At 44.2% G+C, this 12296-nt stretch overlaps 1 protein-coding gene across 1 annotated transcript; it reads right to left on the bottom strand.

The window, feature by feature from the left end:
• Positions 1-2454: 2454 nt before the first annotated feature.
• On the bottom strand, positions 2455-10494 carry CAPZA1 (capping protein (actin filament) muscle Z-line, alpha 1). Its single transcript, XM_010182927.1, has 10 exons — positions 10477-10494; positions 8206-8269; positions 7896-7947; positions 7005-7068; positions 5928-6134; positions 5446-5525; positions 4959-5037; positions 4393-4464; positions 3716-3778; positions 2455-3151 (listed from the first exon to the last, which is right to left on the bottom strand). Exons 1-10 carry the CDS (start codon positions 10492-10494, stop codon positions 3011-3013), a joined length of 840 nt encoding a protein of 279 aa, XP_010181229.1. The 3' UTR covers positions 2455-3010.
• Positions 10495-12296: the final 1802 nt, after the last annotated feature.

Below are 12296 nucleotides of genomic sequence, written 5' to 3'. Positions count from 1 at the left end.
GGGGCAGCAGCAGCAGGGGCTGATTTCTGTGTTTGCCTCAGTTTCCTGTGCTTTTCTCCTTCTGCTCCTTGCAATCCCTGACCTGCTCCTGTAGAACAGCTCCAGACCCCTGGATGGCTTGCAGTGCTGCTTCTGCCTTGTCTGTGGTTCAAGGACGTGAGGGTGAGTCTGCTGTTTTTTGGGGGGGGGGGGGCGGCTCTTCCTCTGCCCCAAGCACTGCTGGTGACCTCCTGCTGCTGCCTGGGGGTGGTGTAGGGTCCCACGCAGGCTGTGGGAGGTCTCTGAGGTTTGAAAAACAGGGGCGTTGCCTTTGGAGAAGTTGTTGCTGAGCCTTTCTGTCCTGTGTTGCAGGCAGAACCCTGGGGCTTTAAGCTTTGATCTTGTGAACTGACGGGAAGGCTCTTTCAGCGTTGGGCGGCTGAGGAGCCTTGCAGGGCCTATCCTCAGCGCTGGGTTGGCTTTGCCTTCCCTGGCTTGGGCAAGCAGCAGTGCCAGGTCGCTGTGACTCACCTGGCGTCAGACTCTGGCTTGTATGCTTTGCCAGATTGCAGGCAGAACCCTGGGGCTTTAAGCTTTGATCTTGTGAACTGACGGGAAGGCTCTTTCAGCGTTGGGCGGCTGAGGAGCCTTGCAGGGCCTATCCTCAGCGCTGGGTTGGCTTTGCCTTCCCTGGCTTGGGCAAGCAGCAGTGCCAGGTCGCTGTGACTCACCTGGCGTCAGACTCTGGCTTGTATGCTTTGCCAGAGCCAGTCCATGATGCAGGGTGTGCTGGGGCAGGCCTCTGTATGCTCTGAAGCCCCTGCTCCCCAGCAGACAGTAGCTGATGGCTTTAAGGATTAGGGTGTCTCGGGGTGTGTGGCACTGAGTGCCCCAGTGGCTATGACTCCATGCCGAGGGTTGCTTTTCCAAGGAACAGGAGCTGGGAAGGGGCTGGGATGGGGATGGCTGAGCCTGATGTAGAGAAGGTGGGGAGGAGAAGGGCAAGGAGGGAGGCAGGGAAGGAGCTGGTTTGAAGGATGATGAGCTGAAGATTTGGAGAAGGACAGAGACTGAAACAGTCTGAGGCTGGAAAAGGTGGTGGTGAACTGCTTGCACTGCAACCAGCCTGGAGCAGAGCAGCCTTGAGGCAGATAAAAGCGCTGCTGTGTGCACAGCCTTATCTTGGGCCTCGCTTCAGCGCCACATTCTTGGAATTGCTGCAGCGCTTGACTGGATGGGCCCAGGGCCACAGACCACAGCACCTCACAAAACCTTTCATCTCCTCTGGGCGCTGCGGGCTCTGGGAGGCTGCACCGGCCTTGAGCAGCTCCCGCACGGCGGCTGCAAACGCCCCTGTCCAGGACGCATCCTGTGCTCGGTCTCCCCAAGCTGAGTGGAAGAGGTGAGGCGGGTGTCACAGCCAGATGGGGTGAGTGGAATTACCTCGTCCACTGTGTTTTCCCCAGGGGAAGTGCTTCGTTAGAGCTGTGTAACTCCTTTTCTTATAATGGGAAAGTTTACACCCCCAGTGCCCTGGCCTGCGTACCAAGGCGCCAGCATCCCCTGTGGGTCTGCGGGCAGTGCCATCCCTGCTCACACCCCTGTGCGCCCACCTTCCTCGGGAGCCAGGAGAAGTGAGACCATGACAGAGTGGCATTAAAGCAAAGACTGGTGTATTTCTGCTGGGCTGTTTGATACAGACGATGCCTGCAGGACGAGGGGGTCAGTCTCACCAGCAAATACATTTTATTTAGACAAAACTTCTCACAAAGGATAGACACACTTATTTGTGGTATTACTGTGCAAAACCTGGTGTGATGCACAGGCAGCTCCATCCCTCTCTTCCCAACCCCCTTCTTTGTGTATTTAAAAAGAGGAAGACACTAGTGCGTTAGACTGGAACCTGCCAGAAGGCCCAGTGATAACCAAGCGCAAACAAAGCAAAGCGAGTTCACCAAAGGGTTTTGTTTTGCAGTAAATCTGTGTTCAGAGCTCTGAGAAAGGCACATGTGTGCCTCTTCAACCTCCCCTTAGGGCTGCAATTGTTGTTTTTACAGAAAAACAAAGGAACACAGAGTAAGCACTTAAAGAGGAATGAGATTAACTCCAAAATCCAAAAGTATGACAAGAAACTGGCCACAGCTGAGACAAAATGGAGCAGCTTTTTTTCTCTCACTTTGGTGCAAGTTTATTTTGTACACTATCCAACCATACACCTGTGATACAAATTCTATGAACCTGCCACAAAGCATTAAAGCACAACATACCTATTATTCTGTAGACATGTGCATTTTTAATCACCACCCAGCCTCCATGGATTCACTACAGCAGTGATTCAACACAGGAACTTGTAGTTCTGTAAAAATGCAGATGTCTGATAACCGTACATACGTGGGGGGGAGAGCAAAAGTATTCACTTCTAGGGAACATGGCTCATCTCTTCTGATTTAAAAAGAAAAACAAATACATCCCTGAAAGAGCTGGCTGTGTAGGGATTTCTGTAAAGGATCCTGTAAACTCATTTTCTATAGTAAAATCTAAGCCTGCGGGCTTTTTGCTTTGTGGAGGTCAGGAATGAGAATACACGAGGACTTCGCATTTATTCTGTCTTGCAGCATAGCCCCTTGAGCTGTTGGCAGATTTGACAAACCTCACTGGAGTACCTGGAGAGCTGCGCACGGGTGAAGGGAATGCTCTGCACCCCGAGCTGTGTTAACGATAGGGCTTTTCCAGCTAGGAAGTTTTCCAACCAGTACAATCAGTGATTGGAAACAGCTACACTTCTGAACCATGAATGTGGCTTAATTAAAATGACCTATCAGTAAATGCAGTCACAACAGGAAGTTTATGCGGCAGGAAACACAAAACACAAAGACAACGCTATTGTTCCACAGTTCTCTCTGCAGCTAGAAAACCTGTTAACTTTGAAAGCCCTAGAAAAATGCTGCACTGGTTTAGAAACCATCTACTTGGCATAGGACCACATTTGTTTTTTGCACACAAACATTTCATAAATCTCCTCATTTCCGCTTTAAGCATTCTGCATTTCTTTGCCAATCTTGTAGCTGAGGATTTTGTTCCAGTCGATCTTGGTGCGGGTGACGGGCAGCTGCCGGCGTAAGGCTTTGAAAGTGGTGTCTGACATGGTCTGGTAGTTCTCGCTGATCGCCGTCTGCAATGGCAACGGACTGAGTTAGGGCAGTGACAAAACCCTGAGAAAGCATGATTCAGTGTCAAAGCCACAAAACCCTTTCTACAAGGTGCGCTATTAACTAATGAGTAATGCAGCCACCAGCGTGTGTGCAAGTAAAGCGGTTTCCAAACTCTCCTGTGAATGTGGGGAATGAGTCTCCTTAGGCGTTTCAGTGACTGATCTGTATTGAGTCTCTTGCACACAGGCTGGGACAATATAAAAAGCTGTCACACAAATCTCCTCTTCAGTATTTTTAACTGTCACAGAGGAGAATACTTCAGACTCACCCACTCCCCTTCCATGCTTGTTCCAGGCACCATTTGTAACCCTTTAAAATAACTATACGGCAAACTTTATTAATTACAAACAGCTTTACAACTATATTCTTTAAACAAATACTACTGCCCTTTTCTAAGTAATTCTTACAGTCAATACCAGATTCAGCCAGAAAGAGAATTAGAGGTCAGTTTTCCATGTCTCCCTTGACTGTAAGTGGAGACTGACACGGTTGCATTGCATTTATTTAACCACCACTGATCTTACCTGGTACTCGTTTTCTGCATTCTCTATTATTTTAATAAACTCCTTAGCTGTCTGGACATCACTCTGCAAAGGGGAAAAATATTTCTTTATGTTTAAGAGTAACTTACAACAGCTACACAATAGACTTCTTCTCAAATGACAGGCTGGGTATGGATGAAGTGGGTAAGACCACCCCATGTGTGTGGCTGGGTTCCTCTCGCTCCCTGTGACGTCCCATTGAGGTTCACCATCACGGTGTGCACAGGTAGAGCCTGTGCTCCACACTGAACCAGGACTGCACCCCAGTGAGCAGAAGGGAAGCAGACCTTCATGGTGTAGATTTTGTGGCTGTTGCTCCCTCTGCTGTACTACAGGACTTCCTATTTTCCCTTAGCACACTGCTCTTAGTGTTCATTTCCCTTGTATATAGACAGAAAAGCATTTTCTGCCCTCTTCAGCTGAAACTCGTAAGATAAGCTTTCCAGCAGAGACTGCACTTTCTAGTACAGTCAAACCTTAAACAGTTGAGAACCTGGGCTTCCCGTGTAACTCTAAATACAACTACACTGACAAGTCACCCTAAAATTACATTACTTTAAAGTCAAGAGCATGTAGTCACAGAAGTGCGTGCTTTACAAGATGTTTAAGAAATAAAATGGTTGCTTTATCAGATAATAAAAATCTTTTAGCACACTTACGGAAACCTGTACAGAGTCCTGGATATCTTTGTGGCTCACCAGCTGCACATTGCCATCTTCATAATAGTGAACCTGAACAGAGACCACAGGTAGGTTATCATTAACACTCTTTTATAATCCCTAGAGCCCCCATATGCTACCAGAATGGCACAACAGCATCGTTGTGCCAGTCTTCTCTGCTTACGTGGAGACTAAAAGCAGGATGGATTTTCTAAAAGGTTTCATTCTTTGTCAAGACTGTTCAAGATAATGTTAATGCAGTAAACGCCTAGAGTTGAAATAAGAGCAATTATAAAAGAATTCATGGTATAGGTTTAGCCCTATAAAGTGAAGCAGAATTGGAGGCATATAGGGTAACGCTACATAATAAACAGCAGGCCAGATTGTAGATGATGTCTAAAACACTAGTTTTTAAGAATGAATTCATTGAATTGCACAGTTTAATAGCATCTTGACTTGAGAAGGACATCTCGGCTGTATTTCAGCATCTCATTCTAGGTTGACTGCGTTATTGTAAGAGAAGCACAATGCAGCTTCTCCTGTTATTGCCAGAAAAAGTAGCTCACCTGGATCTTGAGCACTGCAGCCACTTGAGCTGTTGGTGGTGTGATGGTAAACTTCCATTCTGATCTCCAGCGACCATTCCTAAAAACAAAGCATGAAAACTGTATTTCCAAAAAGCTCTAGCAACAAACAAACCCACCCCAAATTAACAAAAGCAAGTTGTTTCTGCTGTCGTCTTATGACCAGTATTACAGTGTCTCACATGGCACTAAATTAAGTTTCTGAAGCACAGCTGAACACAGCTTCAGGACAGAGGGGCTCCAGTGTACTTGTAAGGGGTATCCAACGCTAACGCCCTCCTCTCTCGATAGGTCACTGAGCCACACTGAAGGCCTCAGGGAAATGCCAAGGAGGCCGCAAGGAGAAGAGAAGCAGAACTTCTTGGGAAGCCCCAGACTACTTGCCTTTCAGACTGTGTTAGAAGACAAAGGATGGATTTGTTTGAGGACTAGTAAAGGAAGAAAATACACTATGTTGAAAGAGTCTTACCAGAAGTTTTTGGGCTGGAACTGGTGGCTCTCAATACAGGCAATAATTGTCTGCTGCCCATCTATAGATTTACCATAAACCTGTATTTAGAAAAAGAGTTAAAAAGGCCCAAGAGCTGAGGAAAGCCATTCTTAATTTCCGTTCTTGGCAGCATTGTGGAGGATTGCTATTGTGCTATCTCTCTGGGAACATATACCACTAATTACATTGTCCAACATGTGTGTTGCACATATGTGTAAATAATGCCTTTTTAAAAATTATTATTAACTGCAGGTGTTAAGGTGCTTGGCAGTCATGGTTATTAACGTCTAATACATCTTTACTGCTGTGTGCATACCAAGATATTTGCCCCCTCTTTGGAACTCGTTATTCTAAAGTTAGCAAAAATGCTAGTGAGGATGGAGAACTCAAACAGCACTGCCCAGCGCAAAGTCCGTTCAGGGGAGCAATGAACTTTCAGTGAAAAAAGATGGATACTCAACAGTGCAGAAGCCATTGGGGTAATGATCTTTCACATAAGCTCTCAATGCGCTGTCGCAGGCGTCTCTCCATTGTTTTAAAGCTGATTCCGTGTCCTCAGGCTGGGGGTCACTTGCTTCTTTCCTTAAATGATCAAACTTAAAAGAAAGTTTGTTTCTTGGGTCTAAAAATCTGCCATTGCCCAGATCACCATGTTCTGTGATTAAGACCTGTAAAAGAAGTTGAAATTAAGATATGCTGCTGTAAATGTGTTGTTCTGTATTTTTCCCTATTTGAACAGATACCAATGTTTCAATAGATTCTTTCATTAAGCTATAATATCACATAAACTAACAAGGATTTTCAGTAATGATTTCAACTAAGAGTATTTGTAGTGAGGCTGAGTACTGCAACTTTCTCTTGCCAAAGCTATTTCTATGGACAGCCCTCTTAAAAATATCTGTCTCCCATGAACATATCTGGGATACCAGCAAAGCTAAGTCAGGACTTGGCTCAGAACAGAGCAGATGGCCAGGGCAGCTTCCCAGCTTCCCCTCTTCTGCAGGACTTGCTGCTGCTTCTCAAAAACACAAAACAGTTTTGCTGGCATAGAGTGGATAGTATCAGATTGGTACAGTCAACAATACCGGATGTCTTTAGGGTAACCAGGAATGGATTAAAAATGCGGGGGAAAAAAAAAACAACCAAAAACCACACAACCCAAAAAAACCAACCACCAAAAAACTCTTCAGAATCTACAACCGCCTGTCAGTAGGAACTGTAAGCAGGTAGCGAGACATAAGGAGTTGTAAGTGAGCTCTAACTAAACAGTTATCTTTAATCATTCCTACTTTAAGTAGACTTCCAGTGACTTCAGCGTGGAGCTTTACTTAAGGAACAGTGAATTACAGATACTTGGTAGAATCAGACAATACTTTAAGAGAACATTTCCCCTTGGTAATATAACGATGCGTGGGGGAGGGAGGAGAGGTGATAACTTGTGAGCAGAATGAAACTAGTCAACATCTTGATGAAACAACGTTTTGGTTCTTTTTGCAGTGTAGTAATACAAACCTCAAGTGTAAAAAGCTTTCTCTTACCTGATCATCGTACCCTTCTACCTTCACTGGAGTGAACTGATCCATGTTATACTGTGCAAATGCACTGTTAAGAATTAAAAGAACATGAACTTTAGCTGTACATCCACATTTCCTTTGATTCAGGAGTAAGCACATGGTGTGATTCCTATTACAGAAAATTTCAACTTAATTTGGCAAATAATATACACGAGCACTCTTAAAGGATTTTTCAATACCTTTTATTGACAACAGCTACAAAACCCCAGGTTTAAAGCCAGGTTTATTTAGTGATGACCAGGAAAGTACAGAGTTCAAAAGCAGAACAGCAGGCAGCCTGGGGGAACATGAGCAAGCCAAGGCAAAACAGGAACACCCCAGCTACAATTTAGCAGCAAGGTAAACAAGTAGACTAATATTTACAGCAATTTTCTTATGTAAAGACCTGCTGACTGACATGTCACCTAGCTTGAATTAAAATCTCAGCATCAAAAAGCTTGCATGCATAATCTTTAAGCACCTTCTGATGCAAGTAAACAAGACATTTTGAAAGCTTTTTTTTTCTGAGGGCAGTTCTCTTTCTAAACTTTGGCTAAGGATTACTCAGTATTTCAGGCTTCGCTTGCTTTACAGATCAGGCTTCAACAAGAGCAGACACTCCCACTATTGCAGAGTTAAACTTTTCTTTTTAGCAGAGTGCTTTCCTGTCAGTTTTATATGGCCTCTACAGCATAAATTCCAATTTGGGGCTTTCAAAAGGAATCATCCATGCCTTTTATTATGTATTTTGTTGGGGGTATCACAGACGATTGCTCTCAATACAACAAATGGCTTGGTTTATCACAGAATGATGGGTGTAATAATACAAATGCATCTCTGGTGGTAATTTGACTTGTTTGAAATATTAATACTTACTGTGCTGCTCCTTCCCTGAGAAGATTGTCATTGTTAAGCAATAACCGGACATCTGGAAAGAGAGTTCAGGTGAGTTACTGGATTTTTTGATCAAATGTTTCTTTTTAAGCATTTCATTTTCAACTGTGTAAATGTAAACATGAAAATGCTGAAATAATTCCATTAAGCATATGTAGTCACAGAATGACTGCATGCTTTTCCCTCACCACTTCTTAATCGTAAAAGCAGTTTATTGTGATGTAAACTTAGATGCTTATAATAGATGAAATGCGAAGAAAACATCACTGATCATTTTTCCTCATTCACTTACCATTGAATACTTCATTGAATTCTCCAGGGGGTGCATGAGTGATGAATTTTGCAGCTATACGCACCTACAACGAAGCAGAGAAGTAATTAAACTAAAGACAAAAGAGAATTTACTGAGTTCATTCATACTGCAACCTACACGGAAGGAATTCACCAACAAAACCAATTCTGACAGTGGTAGGAAGTGCCAGATGTAAGGAGAAATCTAGGCCTGTATTGTCAAAATAGAAAGAGTCTCTGCAAAATACAGTCATTTCAAAACAGAAATAGACCACATTTTTTGAAGTGTAACCAAGCAGAACAATTCCAAATGTACTCGGGAAGAAGTGCAAACTTCATATGGGCACCTGTAAAAACGTGAACTGTTCAACCTGCGTAGTGCTGACCTACTTAAAGAACACGAACGCTGGCTCGCCACTTCTCGGGGACATTCCTAAACCATGTTTTTTTCCTGATCCTTGCTGGTAATCAGAAACCTAAATGCCAAGGTCTATGAAGAAGGCACAGCAGCAGAGATGTCACTGTAACCTGCAGCACAACCAGAGAGCTAAGGGGTGTCTGACGAACCACAGGACACCGCGAGGCCCTGGGATGAGCCTGTTCATTGCCGATGCCTGGCTGGAGGAGGTGCCGCTGCTCCACAGCAAACAGCGTACATAGGATGAGAGGTTGATCCCTCTAGAAATGGAGCAGTAAATCAATGACCCCAATTGCTCTGGGACTGCTTCGAGAGTTGATTATGCCTCATGGACTTAGAAAAGTCCTGGATGTGCTCAGAGAACAGGAGTGCGGAGCTACAATGTGAAAAGCTGGGGACTGACAGAATGAACAAATTACCAAAATGAACCTGAGAGCTTGGACGGAGCCTCCAAACGAAACCATCCAAATTTCAGCCGGTGTTTTAGTTTTTTCTTGATCCTCTTGTAATGCTGCCCAGGTCACTTGTAACCCTGAGCAGCACACAGCACCTGTGCCATTCTGTGGCATGTTGCTCCTCTCATCCTGACGTCGTATTTTATTGGAAACTGCACTGTAGTCCAGCCATGAACAGTGATGGCAGTGGAAGAATTCGGGCATGTGGAACTGGGAGTGATACAATAAATAACCAAAAAGGCCAACTGTAAGGAAAATACCTGAATGTCTGCAAACCAAAGCCAGAAAAGAAAAACCCATTCTCTTCTAAGAAGTAATACAGCTGCACTGTGTCCTGAAATCCAATATACATGTCTTGCATTGTGAGAATTTAGGTGGTCTGGGTATTGATTCTGTTGAAACTACCATGAGTTTACGGTTTCTTTAATGGCTTTTACAGGACTAAAGGGAATAGAATCATCTTGGAAGACTTGAAACAGGAAATGTCACAAAATTAAACCTCTCCCTCACAATAATAAAAACGTCACATTTCTTCCAATAAGCCCAGCTGACAAAGCTGTGCAATCAGCCCCTCTTGCTCAGCGAGACATTTATTGAAGAGGACTGCAGAACAGTGCTCGTTACAGCTCTGATTACTTTTCCTACTTTTCATTTTGAGCAGTAAAGAGTGTGTACATATCTACCTACTTCAGCTGAATTATTGCCAGAGCTGGAAAGAACTTGCTTCTCTCAACAGTCTTCCCTGTTTTAATTAGGAATTGTTCTTTGTACTGTTTGTCAAATAATGATTTAAAGCAAGCCATGAAAAGAAGTAAACATCTTTCCCAAGAAGGGATATATTGCCTTATTCCAGCAGTATCAAGTATCAGCTTCTGCCTTTACTGGATTGAGCTTCAGATAAAAATAGGCAGTCTTCCAAATTAGCATCTATTTCAAAAAAAATATATACATTCCTTATGCCTTAATACAGGTAATGTAGTTATACATGCACATGTAATTATGCAACACAAATGAGAATCAAAGAAGTCAGAAACTTGTGCATTTGATACGATACAGAAGGTCAAACCATTGTCTCCTAATTTTCTGCTTTTAGACAGGGTTGGTAAGTATACAGCGATCCTGAAAATGTACCTCTGGCTGTATGAAATGTTCCACTGTTGGAAGAACTGTACCGAGGCCACAGTGCTGCCATAACCCTGGTGGATGTCACTATCAGAAATGTGGATGGCGGTGCAGCTAACCCAGCGGTAATTAAGAGCTGCTCTGTATCCTCTGCAGACTCTCCCGAGAGCCGGCCCTGAATGGCTGAAAGATTTCTGAAATGACAGCCTGTGCTTGTCTGAGAACGAGCGAGTGGAAGCAGCGGCGCAGGTGGCTCAGACCGTGCTAAAGCGCTTACAAGTGCGGACCACGTCATGCCGTGATGCCTCTCAGTGGGAGGACTGCACTAGAATACATCCTGCAAATTCACTCCCCAGATGAACTGATTCCTTTTCATAAGGTGCTGTGACATATGGAAAAATAAGGCCTCTACAAAGCCATAAAATTTACTGTCTTGCAAATTTATGCAACAGTGCTGCAGCTGCAGAAATTACTGCACAGGAAACCCTCGTAAAAGAAACCATTGTATTAATAGGGTGACTTTTAGATCAATGGATTCTCATAAACAGATCCTTGTAAAAAAACCCAACAAATACCACAGGAGATTTGTGTTGTCTTCCACAAATTCTTCCACTTGGAAGGATGAACAAAATTAAACTGTCACAGAAAGGACTCTGCATTTCAGTCAGACGTCATCACGAAACCAGCCATAAACGGAACAAACGCTGCAAGTGCACAGTGTTCACTTCTACAAAGTATCCTGAGCCCTGCTGCTCTCATGCAGCCACAAAATACAAAGCATTGAAGTCAAACAACTGAAATCAGGAGTGGAGTGCAGGAAACAGGCTGCAGAGTAATTAATTCTACACGTCAAGCATTTGAATCTCTGCTGGGTTTTAGAGCTGTGTTGTTGCAGTGGTGTCAGCCCGGTGGCAGGATGTTCATTTGCAGAAGCACCAAAATAAGACTCTCTGCAAGCCGCGCTACTTCCTGGCCATCGCTGCCATTTCAGGTCGCTCGCAGCAAAACCAACTTCCTGCTGCTGAAACGGGGAAAGTGTCCGAGGGGGAAACTGCTCAGTGGCGGTTTAAACTGGCAAAACGGCAGCAGAATGAACGTAAGGAGACAAGAGGGTAGGCTGCCGTAGACCTAAACTGAAACGAATCCCTTAGCTTACCAATACACCCAGAGAGAACACAGAAGTGAGGCTTGGGTGGTATCTTGTTGCTCTATTGCTTTATTTTTATGCCTTATTTTAAAGCGCTGGTAAATTCAGAATTAAAAAAGCAAACACGTGTAAAAGTTTTAGGCTTTGCTGCCTGTTTCTTCTTCAGATCTGCACTTAAGATTTTCCTTTTCTACCTGTGCTAGGTGTGCAGCTACTTTAAATTGAACTTAGGTTGCCTGAGCCGGGATGTGAAGTACAACACAGGCTCTGATTTCAAGCAAAATCCCATCCTGAGCTTCACAATAAATGTCACTGTAATGATGCTGATATTGACAGTTTGACGGAAAAATGAAAGCAGGCTCCAGACTCATAGGATCCTTGAAGATCTGAGCCTTAATGACCCCTCCAGAACAGTAAGAAATAAAGCGAAAAGCTACTTGTAATATTTTTATAATGTAAGAGTAACAGTGAATACTTCAATTACCATTTGTAGGTAACCAGTGTTATTGGCACAAAAGGCACCCTTTTCATTTGTTAAATGAAACTCAGTGCTGCTGTAAAACTGTAACTTTCCCACACGCCTGCACAAGAGGAACAATCTCTTCATTTCTCCCTGTCCTAAAATAAAGATTGCTCTATTTGCTTCTGCTCCAGTATAATTTATAGGCTCTACCTCTAAGTTACTGTCAGCGGCTGGGGCAAGCAGAAAACGCCAAGACACGCTCTGCGGGTGTTTATGAACTGTGTAGGTGTCACGGCACCTTTTAAAGACGCCGCTAACTTTGCCGACCTGGGAAATGAAAGCTCAAGAGCAGAAAATTCATTTCCACGCACGAAGCAGCGTTGAGGCACCTCAGCCGCACCCCGGCAATACGGAAATCGAAATGCAAAGCTTTGCGCTAATAAATAACCGCTGGTCGCCGGCCTCTCACCCGGGGCAGCGGCGGCCC

This window comes from Mesitornis unicolor, unplaced genomic scaffold (assembly GCF_000695765.1).
Source record: "Mesitornis unicolor isolate BGI_N332 unplaced genomic scaffold, ASM69576v1 scaffold30284, whole genome shotgun sequence".
Lineage (NCBI taxonomy): Eukaryota > Metazoa > Chordata > Aves > Mesitornithiformes > Mesitornithidae > Mesitornis > Mesitornis unicolor.
Note: the sequence above shows the minus strand (reverse complement) of the source record. Positions and strands in the feature narration are given on the sequence as shown.